Source organism: Vidua chalybeata, chromosome 6, assembly GCF_026979565.1.
Source record: "Vidua chalybeata isolate OUT-0048 chromosome 6, bVidCha1 merged haplotype, whole genome shotgun sequence".
NCBI classification, from domain to species: Eukaryota; Metazoa; Chordata; class Aves; order Passeriformes; family Viduidae; genus Vidua; species Vidua chalybeata.
The window spans coordinates 62,873,127-62,900,460 of record NC_071535.1 but is presented as its reverse complement, the minus strand read 5'-3'; the positions used below and the strand labels follow the sequence as shown (position 1 = coordinate 62,900,460).

At 38.6% G+C, this 27,334-nt stretch overlaps 1 protein-coding gene across 1 annotated transcript; it reads left to right on the top strand.

Annotated features, from left to right (window-relative positions):
• Positions 1 to 13,031: 13,031 nt before the first annotated feature.
• On the top strand, positions 13,032 to 27,081 carry SLC5A12 (solute carrier family 5 member 12). The gene is made up of 15 exons (XM_053944985.1): positions 13,032 to 13,388; positions 15,385 to 15,450; positions 16,458 to 16,509; positions 17,801 to 17,868; positions 18,859 to 19,013; positions 20,319 to 20,459; positions 21,814 to 21,943; positions 22,279 to 22,367; positions 23,273 to 23,385; positions 24,460 to 24,527; positions 24,879 to 24,965; positions 25,461 to 25,639; positions 25,856 to 25,959; positions 26,184 to 26,305; positions 26,773 to 27,081. The coding sequence occupies exons 1-15, from the start codon at positions 13,032 to 13,034 to the stop codon at positions 26,929 to 26,931; spliced, it is 1,890 nt and encodes a 629-aa protein (XP_053800960.1). The 3' UTR covers positions 26,932 to 27,081.
• Positions 27,082 to 27,334: the final 253 nt, after the last annotated feature.

Here is a 27,334-nt window from a genome sequence, read left to right as displayed (position 1 = left end):
TGCTGTGGGGGGAATTCATGTCACAGCAGTTTTGGGAGGACTGCTGCTGGTGAGGTAGAAACCATGTCAGTGAAGTTTGTGGAGAACTGTCTTTCCTGGGAGAGACCCCATGGTCTCACAGAGAAACAACTTCTCTCCCTGAGCCAAGCAGAAGAAAACCTTGAGTGATGAACTGACCAAAACCTCACCCCCTGTCTCCCTGTGCCATTGGTCGGAAGGAGGGAAGGGCTGGAGAAAAATGTTTTGAAGGGCTTACTTTACTTCTCATTATCCCGCTCTGATTTCGTTAGTAATAAATTCACTTTGTACCTCTAAGATGAGCCTGGTTTGCCCCTGGAGTGTTTTCTTCGGGTCATTATCTCAACTCATGGACCCTCTGTTCAATTTTCTCTCCTCTGCCCAGCTGTGGCAGGGGTGGGTGAGCGAGTGGCTTCCGTGGGTGCCTGGTGTTTGGCCGGCGTCAAACCACAACAGCTTCTAATCTGCAAGACTAATTTCGATTAAATCTGTGCTGCAAAGACTCAGATGTCATTTCCAATCCCTCTTGAGAGAACAGAGCACTTTGCTTCATCTTCTCCTCTAAAAGAAAACAGAGGCTTCTCCCAGGCTTCGTTAATGTGGCATCTGTAAAGAGGGGCTGTTCAACCACCTTTTGAACAAACTGAACAATTAAAGTTTACTACTAAAAAGAGATTTAAATCTGTACATAAGGAAAATAAAATAATCAAATAATCTCTTTAGTAATCCTTGCCTATGAAGTCTGATCTTCAACCCTTCTTTAAGCCCTTGTAACAAGCAGAAACCCAAATCTCCCCCCCCCCACAAAAAGACATCAATAAATCTCCATCAATCTAATTGGGATTTGCTTATCTACTACAGCAGGAGAATCCAAGTCCCAGTGTGCAGAAAGAGACTATTTCCAGCTCCCATCCACAGGACTCAGGCAGATTGAGAATAGTAACACAAGTAGCTGGAGTGCTGAAAAAGTGATCTGCTTCTAAACCTAAGGAAAATACTCATTTCTACATCAACACACACACTCAAAGGTTCCATGTAGTTGAAAAACCAGGTTATATGATCCCCACACTAAGATCACCCAGCTCTCTGTCAGTATTTTTTCCTGTTTCTTTTCATTTTTTGTTTTCCAGATGAGGAGTGGGGAGATGGGAGCTAAAAAAAAAAAAAAAAACACCAAAATAAATCACCCTCATTCTGTAGTCTCCTCTAACTAAGTTAACATTAACTTCATTTTTCTAAGTTCCCACTGCTCCTGATTTACTGTTTTTCTTTCTACTTGATTTATTTTCCAGATGGAGAACTCCAGAAGGCAGATAATTTTTCAGCATGGTGTCTTATTTCCCGCTGGTTATTTTGTCTGTCCAAGGAGCTCTTAGAGAAGAGAACAGAAAAATGGATTTATGTTGCTATACCTGATAAAGACACATATAGCCACACATTAACATTTCTTTCAAAAGCTTTCACAGGCAATAATATGCTTTACAACTACATCAATAACAGGCATTGCCTGCAGCAAAGTATAACAAAGTACCTCTACTTTCTCCTGTCCTCCACTCCCTCACCCCCCATTTTGCAACCTGCCTGGCAGGGCATCTTACACACACATATACACACTTCGCACCTTTATGTATTTATGATGACTCTGACAATGCCATCTGTAATACCAGTTTTAAAGCAGTAGCAATGATGTAAAATAAGCCCAGTGAAAGGTAGAGAAAATAGTTTCATAAAGTGTAGATCATATCCATTCATTTTTTAGCAAAATTGCTCTAAAACTTAGTAACCTTCCAAAATTAAAAAACCAAAACAACATAGATCAAGATCCACTAATGTCTAAATTCTTTAAGCACCTGTTCAGCCTATTGTTCGCCATATCCTACGCCTTGTATTTATTGTACTACTCAGATATCTGCTCTTATCTTGATCCACCTTCTTTTTTGCCTTAAAAATGGCTTCACACAGAGTGTATAAATACACGGAGTATTTATAGTCACAAAAATGCATGCTCTCACGTGGAAATACTTTAGCCCAGAGAAGTTGTGGATGCTCTGTCCCTGGAAGTGTCTGAGGCCAGGTTGGCTGGGGCCGTGAGAAGCCTCCTGTAATGGGAGGTGTTCCTGCCCACGGCAGGTGATCTTTGAGGTCCCTTCCAATCCAAACCATGCTATGATTCTAAGATTGCACTTGAATATGACTGGACAGTTATAGCCAGGAGTGAAGCCTTTCTTCTGTGAGAAATAGCACTACTCCTCTTTCCCAGAGCATTTACCACTTTTACAAAGGCAAAGAAAAGAGGAGGGACAAGCAGGAGATACAGTGAAGGAGTAGGAGAATAAAGACAATGTTGTAAGATGCAGAACCTTCTTAATTTGCCCCAAGGACTTCCATCAGGGTTTGATTTTCTTCATTAATACGAGATTTAGTACCAAGAGTTTTCATCCACTGAAAAATTAAACATACCACATTAGTCTATGAAAAATACCAAGAATTAATATATAGCAGATGTGACATATTTAAGTTGAGCATGAGAAAAGTATACATTTGTGTGAATGTATTTCAGCAAAATCTTCAAAGCATGGTGATACCACTGTCAACTTGCTCTTGTGGGTAACGCCATTGGCTTTTTAGTTATTCATTCAGAAAAAAGTGAGAGAAATTCTCAATTTATAAGTTACTTATATACAGAAGACCAGGTAATTAATTAAAATACCATTGTTTATGAATCAAAACAAGGTATCAGGATAGATGATGTGGCACTGAGCAGAATTACAGACCAGTCCACACAATTACAAAGCAATTGCTTCCCAAATGTTTCCTACTGATTTTAGTTAAAACAGAATTTAAATTAAAACACAGGATTTTAGTTAAAACAGAATTTGAACTACAACTGTAAGGAATTTATGAGATTGGGTGACATTTCATGTAAAGAGGTTTATGAGATTAGGCAGCAGTATCTAATTTTTGAGTTATCTTGAGGATAACACGTTCTCCATGTGCCGTAGAAAATGAATATATGCAAGTTTTTATTTCCTCTGAATATTATCTAAGGTTGTCTTTAGAAATAATTTTTTCTTTCATTTCACATCATCATGTGGTAAATCTAGACAGCTGATTCCCTGGAAGGAAAGCAATCTATTGACATATTCTGATTTCTGTCCAATAGAGTGCATGAAGAGGTAGGAGCATCACCTGCCCTCTTCCAGGAAACTTAATACAGAACAGCAACAAGCACATAAAATCTTTCACTAAGCGTCAAAAGTGTGTTTCACTTTACATTATCTTAGGATTTACTTTAATATTTAAATATTAATTACTATTATATAATAATTAAATTGTAATTTAATATTAGGACAGCTCTGTTCACTCCATTCTTGGAAAAAATCCAAGCCCCAACTTCTTCAGCTTTCTTTGTGCAACTACTGAGATAGTTGCCACACCTGTATAAGCAAGATTAGGGAGTTAAAAACATGGAAGGCAAGAATTATACTGGACTTCTGGCAAGGAAATAAGTATAATTATATTAAGTCTTCTATAATACAAATATAGTATAATTTTATATACTAGAATATATACCATAATTTAATATAGAATAACATATAATACCATATAAATAAAAATATAAAAATAAATATGTAATATACATCAGTAAAATTCTACTATGTGTCAGGCAGATTATGAACCTTTGAAAAATAACAAAGAGGTATTTTCTTAATGCTGATTCATTCTCCTTAATAATGTGGGAAGTTGCTGAATTCGCCTTTCAACTTATACTTACCTTGAATTATTCCAAAAAACAGAGGAACCAATATCAAAGCTCGATTTGGTTTTGAGTTCAGTATTTTCTATTTAGCCACTATTTTGACACCATCTAAACCCACACAAAGCCCACAACACAAAAAACTAAATTGTGTTGGTATAGAAATTTTACCCCAATTATAAAGGTCTTTACTCAATAAATTATGTACAGTCCTTATGTCTTCTTTCTAAATTAATCAGCTCCTAAGAAAGTAAAGTGTAAGAGTGGTACTCTTCCTATGATTTTTACTACTACTCATTTGTAAGCAAGATGTTTAATTACAGTGCCTATGTCTTCATCAATATAAAAGCAGATCAAACCCTGTATTACAAATTTCAGTCATAGTTCCAAAGAGAAAAAACTGCCTCCTTCCAAACCACTTCTTTTCAAAACAAGTGTTTTCAAGTCCAAGCCTTGTATGGAGTCATGTTCCAAATTCTTTATTATTATTTCCAGTTTATTTCTATCTCATTTCTTCTCCAGACTTGTCAGTTCTCAGCTGTTTCTGTGTCATGGAACTGTGCCTAGTCATCATGTCTTAGGAAGAAAAATGGTAAAGAACTATGCATATTGCAAAATGAATTCACAAATATTTCATGTACATGCCAGTAGTCAGGAGAAGTAGTCCAGTGAGGGCTCCTTTGTGTTAGCATAATTAAATTATCAGGTTAGATAACGTTCTGAAAACAAAGCGTCCTACAACTTGTCCGAGTTATAAATCCAAGATTACAGCCTGTAAAGAGCATTTAGATCAGAACTACAAATGCCTGTCAAATTATACTGATGGAGCCGAGGAAAGGCACAGGGATACAGCAGCTCAAGTATTCCTGCATTTGTGAGGGGCATCCCAAAGGGTTTTCCCATGCAGCAACCTTTGGCTACCTCTCAAAAAGCTGATTAGCCATGTCATTTCCAACAGCTCCAGTTCAGCATCTGATCTTTTTTATTTTTCCTTCCTATGGAAAAAGAAAATGAAAACTTGAATTACTAACCAGGAGCTGTGCAGCCAGCTGGCAGGAGCCAGGCATCCCAACAGAGGTCCCGCTTCCAAGTCTTCACCCGCAGACAAAGCCTGCTCAAAAATTAAATCTAAAAAAAGACTGCTGCCTTTCAATTTTCCCTTCTCTCTTCTAACCAGAAAGCAAAAGTTAATGTTCCACAGATGTTACAGGGCAAAACAACACCAAAGATAAAACAACAAATACGCTAATTCAAAAACACTCAACAAAAAGCCAAAGCAGAAAATCCCCTAGGCCAAAAAAACCCCAGACTTTAATGCAAACAGGGGAAACTCCATACAGTAGTAAAAATATTATCCAAAAATTCAGCAAGCTACTACTCTGCACTGGGTGTGTTATGTACAAGGAGAAGCAAGAGGATCAGTTGCAAAAGCTAGAATGCTGAAAAACAATTCTTTTCATCTTCATGTCAAAAATTCTTTCCCTCTGATGTTGACTATCAACAGCAAGTACCCTGAATTTTTCAGTTGCCCTGTCACAGATTTAAAAGGAATCTAAACCAGAAGCAACAGAATGGATCTATTCTCAAGCCTGCAGGGGACAGGCAAGATTTGTGTCACTTTTAAGTTTTCATTCTGCCAAGGCAGCATTGAATAGACATGAAATGGAGAGATGGCCTGTTTACATGTACATTTACATTCATATTTACATAAAATAAAGGAAAATAAAATAAATAAAATAGAAATTTTTAGAGAGAGGTGTTTAAAGAGCTTCAGGTGTCCTGTGAGGACAAAACCCTCATCTCTCATCAACAATATATACTACATCCAAAGTGCTGCTTTCCACCATAGGACTTCACAAACAGCAAAAATCTTGGTTTAGAATTTATTGCTGAATGGATGTTCATTTGCAATGTCCTGAATTTTGATGTGTTAATTACTGCCATTCCTAGATAGCATTTTACTATCATAATAATTTTCTTTTACGTGTATGATTTCAGGGATCGGCTTTCCAAAACACTTCAATGTGTGTACTCAGAGTCAATATTCCAAATGGATGAATGACTCAGACTGCTTAAAAATAACACTAAATTCCCTGCAGCATAAACAGAGAACCACCCCAAAGTACTTTGATATACAAGGAAAAAAGTGAAATCCCAAACAAAACCAACATGACTAATAGAAGCTCTTCCACCTGAATCTTTCAAGCAAAACAGATTATACAGTTGCAAGCAAAATGCTATTTATTCACTTATTTTGATGGATTATTTGAACTATGACTAGCTCTTTATATTAATTTTATTTATTTTAAGCTAGGGAAAAGAAAAGAAGAGATCATAATTGAGGGAATTTGATGATAACAAGTAATATAACCAACAGTTCAAGAGAAGCTATTCTCTGCAGAAAAATGCACAAAAACTTTTTGCTGTGTAATAATACTGCACTCAAATCTATACAAAGATAAGGATGTGAGAACATAAGGAGTCTGAAATTAAGTAGGCAAAACAGAATCAAGAGATTCCTTTGAAGTACACTAAGAATGAAAAGTGAATGTCACAAAATAAGTCAAAAATTATTAAAGATGATTAATCTCCAAGTCCTACTAAAGAAGGTGTCCCTTTAATTTGGATGTTCTGTGATGTGGTAAAATATACTTTTTCTAACATAAGTTCACTGGAATGCGTGAACCATCTTATCTGGGGGAAGATGTCACACCTCTTTAGTGTTAAACATCCTCATTCTTCAGGGAGTGCCTGAATTTCTCCTTTGTGTTTAGTAGGGTAACACAGCGGCGAGCAGACGTTTGCGATCCTCAGCTCTGTTGTAACCAGGGATGCTCATTAAAGCTGCTCATGAACAGCACAGACCTTCTGCATGGACCCTCAACAGCAATCCTGTGAAGTACATATTATCTCTCTATCCCTAGGATTGCTGCCTGACTGTTTCCAAATGCTTCTTTTGCAGGGTTAAGGGGGAATGTCTATAACTTATTAACATTTGAAGACCAAATCAGATGACTTTGGTTTCTGAAGCTTTTAACAGCACAGAAATAGTGAAGCGCACATTACTTTTTCATTCTCCTAAAGCATGTTCTGCTTCTTCATTCTTAAATCACCTCCAGTGAGATTTCAAACCCCTCTTTCCTTCCCAGCTGCTAATACTTTCTCCCCAAAGTGCTTTTTGACTCATGTATAAAGTGCCTTAGTTTTGCTGTGCCTTTTCCTCATTTTAAAACAAAGCAGAACTGTAATGCTGCTCTTTTGTTCAGTACTTGACTGCCTTCTTTTGCTGGAATGCACAACTGGTCCTTCTGTCAGTCCACAAGTTTTACAGCCTCTTGGCTTGTTTGGCAAATAAAAATACAAACCCAATTTAACAGCCTTAGTCTGCAAAGCTGTAAGCCAAACAGAAAAAAAGTCATGTTTTCTCAGAAATTAGTTATGTTTATTCATTAGTTATTAGTCAAGAGTAGTATTCTACTCTTCCCTGTAAGAATCTCAGATGGCCCCAGTGCAGCGTAGCCCTGCCTTCCCTTAGCCAGCCTCCTTTCCCTTCTCTCTGCTGTGCTCAGCCTCATGCGTGTTCCCTCTCACAGAGTCTTTCATTGGCAAAGTCAGCAAAAAAAATAGAGATGACCAAAGGAGAGCCTTACCTCCTTGGTGTCCACACCAAGAGCACAACAGTCTTTGCAGCCTGTTCTGTTTCACCAGCAGGGTCTGCACCAGCTGTTTTCACACCTCCACCACACTCTGATCTGTTACGAGCTCTGTTGCTTGAGCTATCCAGCTTGTGATCTGCCTGCAATAGCCAATCATTGGTTTTGGGTGATAAGTGGATAGAAACATCTTTCTACATCATATCTGTGCCATTTCTGGAAAGTTATTAATTTAATTGTCTCTATTTTCCACATAGACACTGTGGCAAATACTCCCTGAAAGGTGGGACTGGGAAATGCCCCATCCTGTTTTGGAGCAGTCCCCAGTTACCGTGTCAGGATGTGATGTGTCTCGTCCTTGCTCTGCACTGATGCCTGCCCACTGGTGCAAGTTTATAGGTTTCAGAGGAAGATACTCCCTGGGCAGATGAGCAGCAAACTACTTTCCTATATCCCACTTTTCCCTCTACAGTAAAATTCCAGGGTACTGAAGGACTGGTGCCAGCCCCCACCTGTGGAGGGGGCAGCTGGGAAGATGTGAGGATGGCTTGGGGCCTTGGGAAGCTACAGCCACAGAGGGACCCTCAACCACTGCAGTAGTGGAGGGGCAAATGATAACTGACATATGATTTTAAGCTGTTTTTTTTTTTCCTTGATAATATGACTATTCAAAATCCAGTGTTTCAGATTGTTTCTTCCTATGCAACTTTCTAGCTGTCTTTATAGAAGAAAATCCAATTCTCGGTGTAAACTGTGTCTTTTTCTCCTGAAAAATGCTCACAAAGTGAACAACTGTGTTTGCGAGCAGCTCCACAAACTTTGCATCCTACAATGAAAGTAGAGGGAAGCAGGACTGGATGGGTCTTGACCACTGGCCACAAAGGCCACTGGGTACCCTGATGTGACCTGGCACTTCCAGGGAAGAAAAATCCCACGGGGAGGACTCTGTGTCCCCAGAGAATGATCTATTTTGAAACTCTAAGCAATACCTTCAGTTCCTCATATTACTGGACTATCATCATCTTTTTATAGATAAATGAGCATGACTTTCTGAGGAAAAAGTAATCATTAAAGAAGAGCCTCTTAAGTAAAACCAAAGTCCACTGTCAAGGAAAGATAATAACCCCTAAGTTTAACAGGATTTCTGGAAGAGACAGTTTTCAGTGCATTTTTTTTTTTTGTTCCAAAAATTTACTTTTTCTCAAGAAACTAGTTATCACTTCTTTTCACCTATCCAATCAAATGTGACTTAAATCCTCCAGTACCGATTTCTATGAATTTTTCACAGCTTCATATTGAAAAATATTGAAAAAGAATAAGAAAATAATTTAGTAATGTATGAGGATACAGCAAAACAGTTTTTTTTTTTTTTTTTTTTTTTTTTTGGAAAATATATTATTCACAGAATTTATTCTATTATCTGCATTTTTAGAAGAAAAAAAAATATCCTTCAGTACTGGACAGGTATTTATTTACCTGACAGTTGCACTTTAGATATACTAAAGCAATATACTAAACAGAGAAACTTTCTGACCTATGTGTTAGAAATCCTTTCCTTAGAGAAATACATGTAATGTTTATTTTTTATAATAACATTTAGAGGCTATTGCTGTTTATAGATACTATGCAAAGTATACAACCTGTGAGGAAATCTTAATTTTGTAAGTTAAATAATTTTCTATGTATAGATCTAAGCATTTAGAGTAGCACCAACAAATGGATATCAAAGGGATATCAAATTTACATGTGACTTGATATTATGTTACAGAATGACACTTATGTTTATAACAGTGGACAGATCTCAGACTCAAATACTGGACTTTAGCATCAAAATAAGTGCAGAAGTTGAAAAAAATTTAAGTAATTTCAGAATTCAAAACTCATTTTTCTTCTTCTCAGTACTAGTGATCAGTGAGTCTTGGATCAAGGATCAGGTCCTGGATCTGTTACACATGACAAAGGGTATCCAGCAGATTAACTCAGCAGGAGCCAGAAAAAAACATTCATGATCTGATCATTGAGCATCAGACCACATGATTCTAGTCTGGTCTCAGAAAGGGATGATTTCTATCATCTCAAACTGGCATTTACTCCAAATGGAAAGCTCTCATTGCAAGGAGAAAAAAAAAAGAAAAAAGGACAACAAGAGTGGACAATGTAGCTATGGTGGTGAGAGCATCAGGCAGAGGTGTCTTCAGCTTCCTCCTAGGGAACTGCTTGTAAATATGCACGGTGTGGCACACAGGGTATCACTTTTCTGCATTCTAGGGTAAGGCAGGTGCGTCTCGCAAGCACTACAAGAGAGGCTCAACTCTCAAGCCAACAGAATGCTGAATTAAGGTTTGTCTTTTCCCTGATCTCAAACTGAAAGATGCAATGATATATATCCATTCACTCAAGCTGTGTCTTCTCTTCCCCTCAAAAGGCTATTCTTATGTTCCCCACAATCAGAAGCAAAAAGGGACAGCAGCTCATGGAAAAGAGCATTCCTTGCAAGTTTTCCTGCCCGACTGCAGCAAGTCAGGCTGCAGCTCATTAGTCACACCCTTAACTTTGCTATCCTCAAGTACTTTTTTCAGATGTGGAAATAAAGCCTGACATAGAAGCTCAGATTGCATACAGCCTGGAGTGGAAAAGTGAAACAGTCAACTTGGAATTTCTTGTCAGATTCTCGGTCAGATATTGAAAGATATTGAACCTTCAAAAAGTGAAGGTTCTTCCTTGGGTTACCCTAGCTAAAAATTAATTTCACAAGAGTTTGCATAAATAAATGTAAAATAATCTTATTATTTCAGGGAAATAAAAATACCAATTATTTCCACATAAAGAATAACATCATGGCAGAATAACAAGTGTTTCCATACTATTTAAAAATATTTTTTTCTCCAGAAATTGTATTTCTAAGTTATATTATTTTTTCTATGTGAGATTTAGCCAAAATGGTTATTCTGAACAACCCCATGACATGATGCTGAAAATGTGTCAGGAGACTATGGCATGATAAATAGAGAAATTTACATTTCTAGCTTGATGTTATTCCATTAATTTTTTTCCAACTTTGTGTAAAATACTATCACCCAAAAAGATCCCGACTTTTCTGCTGGAAAAAACATTCGTAATTTAAAAAAATTCCTGCATGCTTATATTTATGCCAATAGGAATTTTTACACTACACTTATTTTCCTAGAATGGATATTACAGGGATCTTCCACTTACAGTTTCTTTGGTAACATGGCTAGGAGAGAAACCTTCTGACTCAGATGATTATTTTTTCATTTGCTTTATATTTTCATTTTTTATCCCAGGCTTTATAAACAGTTCTCCACCCTCTCAACATTGTAAGACTGATGAGGTCTTATTTAGATAATGCATGTCCAGCAGCTCAAATTTAAGAAGAAATACCCTCAAGTTTGAGGGTTTTGCATCTTTTTGTGAATTCACTTGATGTTCCTCTGATCAAGCCAGATCAATCTATGGTTTTCCTGGTGAGTCCTACAAGCTGCATACAAACACCATTAAATTAACCTCCTGCTAGACTGGGTTGATGGTTGACCCCAGAAAACCCTGTTGTATTGGCATAGCTTTCACCATTGCCAGAGACACTTATTAATAAGACCCTGCAGGTATGAAATAAAACATGCAGAAAATATCCATATCCACACTTATAAGGAGAAAAGAGCAAAGAGGGGAGGGAGAGGCAAAAACAAACAAACAAACAAACAAAAAACCCAAAAAAACCACAACAACAACAACAAAAAAACACCCAAAAAACCCCACTTTTAAAAGCAGAGGAATGCTTGGCTGCTTTTTTGAGAGTGTAACACTCTAAGGCATTTAGTCTGTACAAAAGAGAAATATTAACTAGTGATGGTTGCATACTTGGATACAGTTGTGTGAAAACTCTCAGCATGTTACCTGTACTGACTCTGATCCACACCATGGAACGTGGTTCACTGCTGTCTCTTCTGGCCCCTCCACCTCACCACCCACAGTCACACAATGGGGTGCCCTGGCCACTGCTACATCCATATCCTGGCTTCCACAGATTTGGGGTCATAGGTCCCAAACCCACGCTTCATGTTTTTAACTTATCGGGACTAGAAGTGTTTTCTCTGTATGCAGCAGTACCTTTAAAGAAGTATCTTGGTTTGGGTTTCTTATTTGTCTTTTTCAGTTCACATTTGGCAATAAAAGGGGAATTTCAACTCCCCCTTTCACACTCAGTCTCACCAAAATAAACTATAAAATTGCACGATCTCTACTGCATACGTGGGCAGAAGAAGTCCTTCTCCTGAGTAATGGATGGGAACAGGCAAGACTTCAGGTCTGGACACACACTAAGCTGCTACTGACGCAGCAAAACCACCTCTATTCACCAATGACTTAAGAAGGAGATGTGGGGATCCATCCCTAACCAAGACAAGGCTGAAGAAAAGGACTTCTGCTATTTAAAGCTCTCCCAGGTAACGTAATTTCTTTTTTTTTTTTTTTTTTTTTTTTTTTTTTTTTTTTTTTTTTTTTTTTTTTTAATTTTCTTCACAATACACACTCCACCCTTCCTTCAGGGTTGTGACTGCACACACTACCTCTCTGTACAAGTTAATCTTTCAGGATGATAGGTAATTTCCTGGTTCTTTGGAAAATGTATTGTTAATGCATTAATGAGGATTAAATGAATATTCAATTATTTAAAACAAAACCACAAAAGGAAAACCTAGTAATTGAATTTATAAAATTATGCCAAAGACATAGTTAAGATAAATGTTGCTGTTTGATCTGGTTTTCTACGACTCTGTAGTCCTGTAAGTCCAACAAAGTTTTATATGGATAAATAAGTAATTTCTCACATGAACCTGTAGAAGGTTCTTCTTCAGTAGAAGTCAGTTAAAAATTAGTTTCTAACTGTAATTCACCCTCAGACAGTGCAGCACAAACCACACTTCTGTTCATCCAGAGGTCCATTGGGCTTCCGGACACACCAAGGCTGAACTACAGCAGGTGGGGGGGAAGCACCGTAATTGGTTTTAACCATTAAACACTTCAGTTTCTTATGGCCACGTTAAGTTCCAGAGGCTGTAACCAGAAGCACACTTAGCATCTCAAAGGACAGCTGCAAAGTCTATTGCTGGCATTCAAGATCAGTTGCTTCTCTGTAAATGAGCTTTCCTTCCTTTCTTTCCCCTTTATTTTTTTCCTCTATTGCTCTCATTTCATTATTTTAAAATGCTGAGATGTTAGAAAAGGGCTGGATCACGTCAATGTGCCAGGCTAATGTTTAACCTTAAACTTACACATCACAGATAAAAAGGGATTGTACTACAGATTTCAAACTAAGACCCTTATTTCAGCTTGCCTGGCAGAAGCACCCGCAGAACTTGGGTCTAAGTGCTCTCCTCCTTAATTCATCCTTAGCTACTTTTTTTTAAACTCCTTAGAACTGAAGTGCCTTTGAAAAAGTGTTCTGGCTGAACACTTCCAGTTTATTTTTTGTCATTGCTGAGCTACAGATAAACTTCAGCTTTGCTGTCAACAGAGTTAATCTGGTTGGAGCAGCAGACACAGTAAACCAGAATCTTCTGTCAAAAAATTATACAGTTGGTGCAATGCCAAACTTTGTAGCTCCAGAAGTCAAAAAATTCATGACTTGGGACTATGTTGTTTTTGCAGCACTATTTTTAGTCTCTGCCAGCATTGGAGTCTTTTTTGCAGTTAAAGAGAGGAAAAAAAAAACTTCAAAGGAATTTTTGGTGGGCGGTAAGCAGATGACATGTGGACCCATAGCTTTTTCTCTTACATCAAGCTTCATGTCAGCAGTGACAGTCCTGGGGACACCCTCTGAAGTTTATCGCTATGGGGCATCCTTTGTGCTCTTCTTTCTTTCGTATACACTTGTTATAATTTTTACTTCTGAACTTTTCCTACCTGTTTTTTATAGATCTGGCATCACAAGCACTTATGAGGTAAGTAAAAATCATAAAAAAAGGCACTATTCTAGCACAACTAATTATCATGCATATATTTTTTAGAGAAAAATCTTTGACAGAAAGCTTTCTGCAGTGTTTTACAGAACAAATATATCAATATATTAATTATTTTTAGAAATAATTTGCATTATTTAAACTAGTTACTTATATTGCATAAGCTGAAATCACAACCTAAGAGTCAGAGCTCCTTTTATGCACATATAGCACAGACAGGATACGGGTTTACAAACAGCATCAAATTAAGTTATAGCTGGAAAATATTTAAGCGTATCCAAATGCTTCTGGTCTTTTGAGTATTCTGCTCTGGTTTAGAGAGATAGACTAAGAACAACATTCAATACTATCCAATTAAAATTTAGTCTAGATATGGTAATTTTGGCCAAGTTACTGTATCTAAGTAGCTGAGGTGGGAAGAAGAGAAAGAAGGTGGCAGGCTTGTTCAAATAATAAAAAAGAAGAAAAAAAAAAGTCAGGGCTGGAGAATGAATTCAAGCATTCTCTAGAAAAAGAAATTAATGACTTCTGAATTTTGTAGAGATTTTGCCAGGCATTTTCCCTGGAACACATTTTTTCCTTCATAACACGGTTCAGTAGCAGCCTTTATAAACTGCACATCCACAGGACAGCTACTGACCATTTGGGATGGCCTCTTACTCACTTCAGTCAGCTCCTGCAAGTTTGCTTGCTCCTCTGTGGGCAGTTTCAACTAAGCATGACTTGGATGATGAAACTGGGCTTGTTCACGAGGAACCTTCTGGTAACAGAAAGGCTGCTCGTGCTCACTGAGCCCAAACCCAAGGAAGGAATTTGGTCAAAAAGATCTGTCTGGGTATTTGGAAATATTTTCAGGTCAGTGAAGAGTAAAATTGACCATTGCTCCAAGTAGTTGCATTTTCTAGTTGGTTTTGATCCAATGTCAGAGAATTAATTACTTTCGTCATCTAAACCAGCAAAAGGGTCATTGTAGACGGAGAGACCCTTCAAGCATCCTGGAAAGATGACTGTTGGCTTCATGAGTTAATTTTAGAAATAGGTCGAGTTACATAAATTCGCTTTGTATTTATATGGTGGACTATGGGGTTTATTATGCAAGAAACTCAAGATCAGCATGAGAAAAATGAAAAAAAAACCATGCTTGGCAGTACAAAGTGCACAGCCTAGAGACTTGTGAACGAGAGAAAACTTGTACAGGCCATGCCTGGTGTCTGCTGGGGGGCACGTGGGACTGTGGCCCAAGAAGAGCTTCCCTGCATAGAGGCTGTCACAGGGCAGAGAGACTCTTCAGAGAGTCATTCAGCCTTAAAACCTGGGCTTTTGGGTCTAGAGATCCACTCACCTCTGCAGTTCTTTTGAAGGTGGCAACACCTCTCTACATCCTTGAACCTGGAAGTCCGTAAGATCCCCCTTCGTGCCTCTCCATGTTGGTGATGTGCAGATTTGGCTTTAGGCCGAGACAGGACAAGAGGGAAAGCCAGCCTAGCTCCTGCACCAGGAAACTCCAGGTTGCTGCTTCACCATCTGCTCCACCTCCACTTTTGTCACTACTGGAGTCGATGCTATTTCTGCTAGAGATGAACTCAAGTTTCCTCATTGTACAGTTGGAACATAATTTCATTTGAAGTTAAAATTTCTTTGTAGTTCTTGGGATCTTCCAGTTAATCCTGGTACAAAGAAGGTATTGATTGCTGCAATGATCAGTACATAGATTATATAGATATCATCTATATAATCTATGTACTGATTATATCTAAAACTTCATGTACATGGTACAGATGAGAAGATTGATTCCTTAAATGTAATTATCGTTCTGTCTAATGACAATCCTGCTCTCCTCGTTAGCTGCTCACAGCAGCAGTGCCAGCTGCCACTACATTTACTTGCACAGTAAGGTGTCACTTGGGGCAAACAGAAGGGTAACAGCTGTGTCACAGATGCTGCATGTGCACTTTACTGAGAATACGCTTTTTCCTAGTATTTGGAATTAAGATTTAACAAGATTGTCCGTCTTGCTGCAACACTGATTTACATCCTACAGACGGTAAGATAACAATGACTCGTTTTTATGCTAATTTCACTCAACATTGATTTTCACAGACTAGTCCCATACAGCACATTTTTTATAATGAGATGTTTTAATGAGTACTCTTTTGTCTTAGTTTTTTCACTTGAATCATGAATGCTAAAAAGAAAGTATGATTATATTTTTAAATGTATAACTTCCCTAACTTTTCCTGTTTAGTATTAAGAATGTCATTTTAGTTGTCTTTAACACTCGGATGTCGTGCTGTACTCTCACAGCACATTCTTGCCACATTATGTTCACTGGAAGCCTCTGTCTTCCCAAATAAGTGGATTCTGTCTTTCTTGAGAAGCTGGTCAAGCTTCACTGGGTATGTTTAGTTACCCATTTATGACACTGAGGTGAACTATCCTATTTGAAAACTGCTGTACAAGGTATCCTGGGCAGATGCCCTAGTAGCTGTGGTCCCATGACGCTCACTGCTGTGACCATCTTGAAAGGTTACATTATTTGTGTATTTAATGGAAAGATGGGATTTGATGGGAGATTAGGAGACATTTCCTTCTGCATTAATTCCATTTTAATAATTCCCAAACCTTTGGCAATAGGTCTGAACGCTTATTGACTTTGATGATTTGTTTCTCCATCAGTTATCTCAGATCTTACATGTAAAGGGTATTGAGTCAGTTACTTTGAAAGGGACTGAATGGAAAAATGAAAATTTAATTTCTATGATCAATGCAACTTTATTCCTGTATCACTATTTGTGTTTTCTGGAGATACCCTTTTTCAATTTCATGAGGATATTTTGTCATGTACTTGTCTTAGCAGTAGAGAAATAGGTAATACAAAGACAGATAATGGTCCTCCCCTCAGAAAGGAATTAAACACAAGATTTTAATTTTTAAGGGCTGAAACAAAATACACAATACAAGCTGATCTGAAGAAACCCCTAGATCTAGTATTTTGCTCAGAGCCCTACTCTAAATACAAGTTTTATCACATACATAATTTTTCTCCTTCAGATCCTTTACACGGGAATAGTGGTCTATGCTCCATCACTGGCACTCAACCAAGGTGAGTTCTTATGCTGCACTACACTGCTACCCCAAATAACCACACCAGAGGCATTGTCTGAGTAAATGAAGTAACAAAAACAGATAAAACCCCAACCCTGCTCAAAGGCCCTATAAGAAGGTTTTTGCCTTCCCCTTGTAGCTCTATATTTCTGACTCCCCAGGCTCCTCTCACACCCAAACATTAGCAGGAGCCTCGTCGTTGCTCTTCTGCTCTCCTTCCCACTCAGTACCACCTGAAGAGACTTGAAGCAAACAATTTCCCAACATCCTGACAAAGTTCACAGTACAAGCTGATGATCCAAGACCATACTATGTACTTTGATTCCCCCGTCCCTGTCTCTTGTATTCAGGTTTCCATGGGAATAACTCTCTTCCCTGCAGCCAGAGATGAATGCTGTTCTGCTGTCTGTCCCCAGACTTCTTCAATTAATATTTACAAAGTAGGCATAAAGCATCCATCACCATAGACAAGATTTGTAATTTTAGGGCACATAGAATCATCATGGCATAAGGAATCATCACGGCCTAAATCCTGATTTTACCAAAACTGACTGGGAAGAGATTGTGAGGCTCTTTTCTTTGTTCATTATCTGAGTTGCGTTCAGTCTGTTTGATCCCATCGCTCACACAGTGCCAAATTTTCTTCCTCTGTGATGCAGCTGAATTCTATGTGAAAGTTCTCATTCATTATTACACCATACTAACTTTGCTAATAAGAGAACCTTTACAAATAGTTTTTGCCCTCACAGACTATGATGGTGGGTGAGATTTCAGTATCAGCCAAAACAAAATTTGTGCATTTTGTGTAAAGAAACTTTACGAAGCAAAATGAACACAGACATTTGTTTTAAAGAAGCCCATTTTAGCATTAAATCATTCTTAGATGCAGTAACGGAATTTACTTATGGGTTGGGTTTTTTTTCATCTTAGGATTTTTGGGAATCTCTGAAGAACTTGGTTTCTCAAGAACAAAGGTCTGGACTAAGAACAGAAGTGAAGTATTGCTTATAAAGCTCTGTCCCATCACAATGACATTTTTGCTTTATGCCAGTATTCTTACTTTTGCTTGAAAGTTAGTTAATTTCAATTTGAAAGAAAACAGCAAAGCAAAACAGTATCCAGAAGTTCTACAAAACTTGAACAATCCAGCAAAGTTCCTAACAGACACAAAAGATTAAAATTAGTAATTACTCCTATCCTTCTAAAGCTAAAGGATTACAGCTCTTCTGCTACCTTCCAGATGACTCACACCCATTTCACTAACAATTTTGTTTTCATTGGTTTTGCAGTCACTGGATTTGATCTCTGGGGCTCTGTAGCTGCAACAGGAATTGTCTGCACTTTCTATTGCACTCTGGTATGTAATAGACATAATGGAACAGTTGGAACACAGACGGTTAATTCGACCATCCTTTAAACATGACACACTACCAGAGAAGGATGGCTCCTGTGGAGAACATAGAGAACATACATTCTGTGTTATAGGGAAGTCTATTGGAGGAAAAAAAATCCTCTCTAATCCTTTGCTGTATGTCTCCTCTTAATTAATGTTTAATTAATGCTTAAACCAGACATCCTGAGACAGAGTCCAGATAAGGAGGCAATAAGCTTCCCCTGTCATCTGTTGAGATGATGATTCTTAGCTTTTACAAATTATAGGCTGAAAAACACTGTAATGAAAATCGTGCTCAGGAACAAAGCACTAAAACCTAGGAAGGATAATCAACAGGCCAGAGAGCTTTACTTTTGAATGGAAGCAACATGAGACTCCAAATTCCAAAATAGATATATTGTATAGATATTTGCAGGGAAGCAGCAGAGCCCTGTGGCTCAGGACTAATTGCCATTCTCATTGCCACTAATGATTTTTTTCCAATATCTCACTCGTGTTGAAAACACTTATTAGATGCTCTAGTACTGATTGGATCAAATATGAAAGTAGCTATGGAAGAAAGCTGAATGGCAAATTTTCCACAGCTATTTTTCTGTGTTGGGCTAACTGTGGGCTCTCAGAACATATGGAGTCCTATGAGATGTAGGAACAGGCCAAAACTCCCTAAGCTTTTGTTCCACACCATGATTTGTTCTTCAAATGCATATGAAGGAGGCAGATAAAAAGCATTTAACTGAAAGTCAAATATTCTTCTGTGCCCATGGACAAACTATTTAGGCTGTGAAATTTTCCGACCTGCAAAAGTACACACTTTGTGGGAGAATACAGAGCCCTGATTTGCTGGGTGCTGTACATACAGCTCAGGAGCTGTCAAAATAAGGAGTCTTTCTACATTTTTCAGTACTTGAGCAACAGGAAAGAAGATTGAGGGTGTACAGTTTCTCTTTGTTTTAGGGAGGATTAAAAGCTGTTGTCTGGACAGATGCATTTCAAATGGTTGTTATGGTGGCTGGCTTCGTGGCAGTTTTGATTCGAGGAACTAGTCTGAATGGTGGAGCGACCAAAGTCTGGGAAGATGCCCATGAAGGATCTCGGCTAAACATATTTGAGTAAGAAACAAATGATGCAAACCATTCCTCTCTGTTTAGAAACCATGCCCTCAGTAAGCCAAAAATACACAGACTTGCAATTAAACAACCCTGGTGACTCAGAGAAGTCCATTCCTCGTCTCTTCAGCTATTGGCAATGCATTTGACCTTTAGGAACGCTTAACTCTTTCAAGAAATGAATGGTCATCTGAAATGAAGGGGAGATTTGCCATTTTTCCTGGGTAGCTACAAATACAGCCCAATTAATCCTTCCTATTTCATACACGGAATAGTCTGAGTTGGAAGGGATCCACAAGGATCAACAAGTCCAGCTCTTAAGTAAATGGCCCATACAGGGATCAAACATGAAACCCTGATGCCGTTAGCACCATGCTCCAAACACAGCTAATCTCAGTGGCTAAATGTACATATCTTTCATTTTCTATTCATAAAACAGACACTACGTTTTACTTGCACTCACCACAGCAGCAGGCAATAGTGCACCAGTGCACTGGGACAGAAATCTGATCTTCCTTTGGCTGTTTGGGGCATTTGTTGGTTAATCAAGGCAAGTCAGTGACATAATCCAGCAGCAAGGTCAAATGTTATCTGCTGACCCAACCAAGATAAGGAGAACTGCAAAGACAACACATTCGAGACAGAAAGATATACTTGTATGGGTTAGATTTGCTGAGTAGCAGAATTTTGTTGTACAAAAGATAACACAGCAGCTGAAGCAATGTCTTGTAAAGGAAGTTATATTATGATTATTATTATTTTAATTATAAATAAAATTATTAATAATTATGAATATTGTTATAATAATTATGAAAAATTGTTAAAATTAACAATAATTATTATTAAATTAATTATTAAAATAGTTAATAATTATTAATAATTATTAATAATAATTATTAAAAGTTTGCTGGATTTTTTTAGAGTTTGGTAAGGAACCTTGCTCCTTCCAGAAGATGGGATCTCAGGCAGGATGGCTTGTAGTTCTGCTACAATATGACACGGGTCAGATGTCTGAGCAAAAGCATCCTTATAAATTTGATTAATCTGAATTAAGTGATCCTCTGACTAGGTCTGAATGATATTTGCCTATCCTGACTTGAAAACAATGTGTTCCGATATGAAAGTAAAAAAAACTTCCAAGCCTGAACACATTGGATGTCGTCTGTTCTGGAAAACAGTATTACCAATGCAGAATTTTTGATTCAGATGGTAGGATGCCAGATAATTCTGAAAAAATCACATACCTCTTGCTGAAAAAAATATGTTTAAATAAAAAAACTAAATTGCTTCTTTCTTTCTTTCTTCTAGCTTTGATGTTGATCCTTTGAGACGACATACCTTCTGGACAATAGTTATTGGGGGAACATTTACCTGGCTAGGGCTCTATGGAGTCAATCAGTCCACAATACAGAGATGCATTTCCTGCAAATCAGAAAGGCATGCTAAAATGTAAGCTACCTGTCATTAACCTATTCCTGCAATCAATCAAGAATTACACTAAGTTTGTCAGCTATACTAACAAATACTATATATTTATATGATAAATATTGGGATCCCATTAGGTCGTAGTAAGCTAATTTTGCTCTGACAGTCTTACTACCTCTGGCTCAAAATGACTCAAGTATATGCAGAGGAAAAAGAGAAATCTATCTCTTGCAGCTTATCAATTTATGATCAGGCTGAAAGACTAATCCTCAGAAGGAGAGGATGGCAAAGATGTCAACACAGAAGTTGTGCTACCTACAGCCTCACTGTACCTATTGGAACTGTGTTTATGTTATACTGGATTAAAAGTTATTGATTTAGTGGAGCAGTACAGAACAAGGTATACCTAAATAAAAATAAATCTTAATAATTTCTTACAATTCTTCAGTGTCACAATAATCAGAATCAATGAAGAACAAAGTGAATCTTCACAATACAGATAAAATGGTCTCCAGCTTGCTACCTGCCTCAACTTCAGCAGTAGTATGTGCATTGCAAGACATATTTTACTAAACAATCAGATTTTTTTCACATACCTAGGGCCAATAGTTTGCACATGTGGCTAAAGAATAAAGGTGATAATTCTTTCCTTTTTCAAACAGCTTTTTTTGCTGCCTGTAAACATATTAATTTTTCTGAAGGCCATGACTGTCTATACGAATTCATCCTGTAGAAAATTCTGTGTTTGAAAAGCATTTAGAAGTCACACCAGTGAGAACATCATTAGTAACAAGTTGGGTTAACCTTTGTTTCCTGGTAGCACACTCTGAACTGGCCTTAGCAATAGATCTTGTGCAAGGTGATGTCCAAACATGATGTGAGCTCTGTAAAATCTGTCAGCTTCAGAACCTGCAGGATTGCTGACCCACAGCCACACAACCTTCCCAGCAGATGCTGTCACCCACATCCATCTCATGGAATGGCAAAAAATCACCAAGACTGTTACTTTGCATGGTAACATTGGAAACAATACTCTGTGTGCTTTAAAGGGAGGACAGCATCAGCATCTCCCAACAGGCAAAAATCTGTTCTTGCAAGGGACAGGAATGACAGACCCAGCCCCCAGTGCAGCCCATTCTGCATTGAGGTTACTTGACTCACCCAGCTCCAGGGAGTTGCTTGGGAACTTCATCCTCGCCCTGTAAGGATGGTGTACTTTTTCTTTTTAAATTTTTTAAATTTTGCTTTGAATTATACAGCCAGTTTGAACTATATAACCAGTTGGGATTAAGAGATCTCCCAAAAAAGTTCAGAATAAATATGCTGTAACAACTTTTTTATTTATCTTCCATTTAACAGTTTCCCTTCTTTGCTCTAGGGCACTTTACCTGAATTTATTGGGACTTTGGACAGTCCTAGTGTGTGCAGTATTTTGTGGATTGGTGATGTACTCTCATTACAAGAGCTGTGACCCTTGGACTGCTGCTTTCATTTCAGCTCCTGATCAGGTACAGATGTCCCTTATAATAATTAGGAGCATGCTTTGGGCTCAGATATAGCACATATCAGGACAGTTTAATTTTGTGCAATGCTCTAAGTCCTTCCAGCACTCAGGGACTAAGGTGGATGCCAGATCAGGACTACAATAATATCTATTCTGGCACTCCTGCAGTATTAATTCAACTGAGTATTTTTGCCAAAAGATATCCCCCTTGCTCAAGATCTGAAACCATGTTATTTGGGACAACACCAGAATTTAGCAACATGCTAGTAAACATAAAATACTTTGCTTCCATTACCTTAATTAATTTCTTGTGTTGCTCTTGTGCTTCTTCTATCCCAGCTCATGCCATACTTTGTTATGGACATTTTTTCTTTGATGCCAGGAGTCCCAGGACTGTTTGTTGCCTGTGCATTCAGTGGAACACTAAGGTTTGTGAATCTGAATTGACATTTTAGCTATTTACGATAATTTCTTGAGGATCCAGAATGAGGTCAAAATATGAAACCCTAAGAAAAGCCCAGCTGCTTCTCTTAGAACATTCTATGAAGTAGCAGTAGTTGTTTGTTGAATTATGTTACATCCCTGGAGGTATTTGAAAGACATGTGGATGTGGCACTCAGGGACTTGGGTTAGTGGTGGACTTGACTGTGCTGGGTAAACAGTTGGACTGTGTGGCCTCAGGGGTCTTTTCCAACCTAAATTATTCTATGATTATGTTTATGATAAAGTCTAAGTCCACATCTCCAGTATCTTTTTATCATAAATACAGTTTAGAATAATGTTATCAATACAAAGAAAGTGTAGAAAAACTGAGTTTAACTTCCCAAAATATTCTTGGGAGCTGCTTATGGTGAAACTGTCTTTACTTAAGGTAACTGCCACAATATCATAGTCAGGGGTATAAACATTTTCAGTAAGTCTATCTGAACTATTTTCACCAAAGACAGGCTCACTCACCCAGCTAAAAGACTTGGGCCATTCATGGAGGACCAGGGTGGCACTAGCGGTGACTGCACATCCTTCAATTTGTAAGGGAGTAAGGTTTTAATTCTGGAATATGTGTATACTTAAGGTCTTTGCCAACTTGTAAAAGGAAGGGTCAGTTAGGACGTGTTTTTATCTTGTTCCATGCCAGCATGAAGCAGAGGCCCCAGCAACTACAGAAGCAGCAGAAACCTCCCCAGTTAAAGTAGCACATATGAAAAATACTATGAATCATACAGTTCTTGGAGAGCATTAGTGTGGAAAAAGAGGAAGCATTTCTTTATCAATACAATCTGATTTCAGATTATATTGCTTCCTATTTACTTACCATTCTTCTCTCTTTCTACAGCACGGTAGCTGCCAGCATCAATGCTTTAGCAACTGTTACCTTTGAAGACCTGGTCAAGAAAGGTTTCCCAAATGTCTCCGAGAAGATGAGCACGTGGATCAGCAAAGGCTTGTGTGGGTACTCCAGACGAGACCCATTTCTTTAGCAGTAAAGGGCACTGCACAGAGAGACTCCCTCAGAAACATCAATGTAGTTGATAAACCCTCCAGGTGAACATCAGTCTGATGCCTTGGTAGCATCATCAGCACCATATGGCAGAGAAACAAATACAGACTAGCATGAACAACCACCACTCAAAATCCTTGGAAAAGTTTGGCCTACTGAAAATATTAGAAAACACTTTTCATAACACAGAAAGAATGTTAATGTAGTTATTACCACATTACTCTATAGTAGTATTTATTTAGAATAACACATTAGATAATTTCTATTCAAACTCAGAGTACTGCATAAGCAGATTATTCAGCTTTTCAGAGAAAAAAGTATGAAAACAAAAAAGTAAAAAACCCCACAAAATATTATCAACATATCACGCATCCAACATTATTTCAATTTTTATGATATTTGTTACAATTATTTCAGTAAGATCATAACCCTTTTATGAATACCATAAGAATTCTATTAAAATTCATAAATATAATGAAAGCACCAAACCCATCCATTTTCTATCCCTGTAACTGCTCCTAGTCTTCTTCCTTCTTGTTTTTCCACTTACTACTTAGTTTTTTCACTCTGCACCTAGAAAGATAATTTTTATGTCTGAAACCAAGGTGTGCTAGCACAGAAGTTTTGGTTGGCTTTACTCAAGGCTGCTGCATACAGAGTTTCACCTGCCATGAAGTTAAAACTGGTGTCAAGGGAAGAAAGCCATGCTGTTTTATCATTTCTCAACTCATTTATTAGACTGTTTTAAAAGCGATACTTAAAAGCAATAGAAACATTTCTATATGAGGCATAACTTCTAAATTAATGTCACTGATATTGTTCTGCTTTGTAAGAAATATCAATCAACCAAAAACCCAACGAGACTTCTCACAAGACACCGCTGGGTGTGTAATGCTCTACTCTAAACACCCAATCAGAAGGGCCAGTTCCTTCCTGCTGGCTGGTCACCTCAGACACTACTGAGCTAGAACCATCCCCACCATTAACCAGGGCTGAGAACCTCCTTACCTTACCTTTTCCAGGTGTACTGTACGGTGTCCTGTGCACTTCCATGGCTGCAGCAGCATCGCTGCTGGGAGGAGTCGTGCAGGTATTTCTTGCTTCAGAAATGCAACTAATACAATAGGAATGAACACAAAATGTAATGAACTGAGCAAATAATGCTGCCAGCTCTGATGGCTGCTAGATTACCCAAACCATTTCTGCGGACATTTTGCTGAGAGGAATAAGTAGGAAAAAAAAAAAAAAAATCCCCTAACTCTGTCACTATTGACTTCTGCTAGGAAATAATACTGATTCTCTCTGTAACTGTGCCCTGAAATCACTTTTTATCCCTTCTTGCTCACCATTTTCCCAGTGAAAATTACAGATCAAAATCAGAACTGGGCATGCTTCCCCTCAGCTGCTGCCCTGAACTCCTCTTTCTTCTCTGCACCCACAGGCTTCCCTCTCCATCCACGGGATGTGTGGGGGGCCCATGCTGGGATTATTTACTCTGGGAATTGTGTTTCCCTGTGCTAACTGGAAGGTAAGGAAACAAAAATCCTGATCTAAAAGAAAATCTCTTGGTGCTTTTTGGTTAAAACTCAATTTTGAAAATTGTTTGGGTCCTTGAGCTGCTTTTCAGCTTTACTGCCTGAGGATCTAAGATCTATTTATACATGCCTTTTCCCTGCCTGAATTTAAGTCTACCCAGCTGTGGAATAATTAGTGATTAGATTCACATGAGTGCTTTCTTAATTTATTTTTTCCGAGTTTCATTAAGAATAAAAAATTACTCAATACTTGCACTAGCCTTGGGATGCAAACTAAAAACTAAAATCTGTATCACAGCTTTAATCACACTTCTGCTTCAACTTTTGCAAACAGAGAGCACTAAAACACCATGTTTTATACCTTAGTTGAGAGAGAACAGAATTTATGTACACCGTAACCCATCATTACCTACTCCTGCCTAATTCACATTCACAGAAAAGCACTTTCCACAGATCATCTTTAACAGTATCTTTCTATACTTGCCAAGGGTGCTCTCGGAGGCCTCTTAGCTGGGATCAGCTTGGCTTTTTGGGCTGGTACTGGCTCTTTCATTTACCCTGCACCAGCAACAAAGTCCATCCCTCTGCAGCTGTCTACCCTCAACTGCACCCTGGCTAACAGCACCGAGGCACTGGTAACAGCAGCTCCCACGCTGGCCCCAGAGAGGTATTTTTCCTATTGTTACCACTTATGTTTTGCCAAGTGTGCCCCCCGCAGCCTGCAGCTGGGGTGCAGGCAGTACTGCCAGGGCAGGCTGGGAGTGCAGACTGGTGCCAGATGACACACCAGCTGCAGCATGACCTGCATTTTGCTGGCTCAGTCAGGCAACAACTTAAATGCAGCTGCTGCTCATCACTAGCTGCTTTTGTCACCTCTTCACAGGCCTCTGCTGGCAGACACCTGGTACTCCCTGTCCTACCTGTACTTCAGTGCCATCGGCTGCGTGGGCTGTGCCATCACAGGGCTGTTGATAAGCTTTATAACAGGTTGGTGGTCTAAAAAGCATACACACATATATAAACAGTCATACCTTTGCATAAGGTGGCCTGGCTGTTAAAAAAGCTTTTAAAAAGTCCAATAGGTGACTTGAGACACAGACTCAGAAGAGGGCAGTGGACTCTGATCCTGCTCCCCCACCTCATGGTCTGTGGCTCCCAAGGCTCATACCCAGCTATCCATAGACTCACTTATTACTATTTTCTTTTTGCAGGACCTAGTAAAGGAGAAGACATCCCACCAGTATTAATTAAGCCAGTCTGCAACCTGTTTTGCTTTTGGTCCAAAAGACTCAAAGTATTCCTCTGGTGCGGTGTGCGGCACGACAGCCTGGAGGTGAGTGCTGACCCCGTCAGCTCAGCCCTGCTGTGGCCCAGGAGCAGTGGGAACACGTGCCCATGTGAGGGCATGGGCTGAGCAAAGAAACAACCTGCCTTCAACAGCTGCTCTTGAACTTATGCAAGGGATGCTGCATAAACAGCACAGACTGGAAATGAAATCAGCCAAACCCCGGGCAGTAATAAGTTACCTATTTTTCCCATTTTCATCAAATATGGGGACTCCGGCCCTCAAAAAACAAACAGCCCTCAGGAAAGCCAGGAGCTCACAGAACTGATGCCTTGGGAAGCTGACCTAGAGCAGAGGCTAGACAGAGTTTAAGAGCTTTGTAGCTCATCAAAAAGGCATACAGAATGAAAACCTTTTTTCTTCTTGCACTGTTTTCATATTTTTTCATTAATCAAAATAAAAAAAGAAGTGAATACAGGCTTCAAATTACAAGGGTATTTTCTTCCTTTTTTCAGATGGACTTGGAGAAAAAACTGCCTGAAGCTGCTGCAAATAAAACCAGAACAGATAAGACCTTCAAGAATAATACCAACAAAGAAAATAACCACCAGATCCGTGGTTATAATTCTGAGGAAAATTCATATACAAATATAAGCAGAGAATCCCGCCTCTAGAAGCTGAGGGACAAGGGATGTTCAATCAAACTTTAGGTCTTCAGCTTCAGAAATTAATAACTTCTTTTACTTCACTTACCAGCTTGTAGGTGACCAAGAGGGAGCAGCTGCTCTCTTTAGCAATAAAGGCAAGATTTTTATTCACAAATCTCTTGGCAGACCTGAGAAATGATGGGACAATTAGGTTTTGGAAGCACTGCTATTTCAGAAGAAATGTTTAATGAATTTTTCTTCAACTGTTTCCAGACTGGTTTTGTTACAACTAAAGCTGCTCACTGAGCTCAGGTGTTCTCTGTACTTTAACGGAGGCAGCCACAGCATTACACTAATTCCAACATGTGGATCATACATGACAGCGTACGATGGCTACAAACAGCAGTTCATTATTCATCTTTCTAGTAAG

Excerpts from the sequence above, each read along its gene's own strand:
- SLC5A12 (XM_053944985.1), top strand. The coding sequence starts at position 13,032 with ATGCCAAACTTTGTAGCTCCAGAAGTCAAAAAATTCATGACTTGGGAC. Across the intron at positions 23,386-24,459 it reads GTGGATCAGCAAAGGCTTGT|GTGTACTGTACGGTGTCCTG; the intron begins GTGGGTACTCCA and ends TACCTTTTCCAG. Across the intron at positions 24,528-24,878 it reads TGCTGGGAGGAGTCGTGCAG|GCTTCCCTCTCCATCCACGG; the intron begins GTATTTCTTGCT and ends CTGCACCCACAG.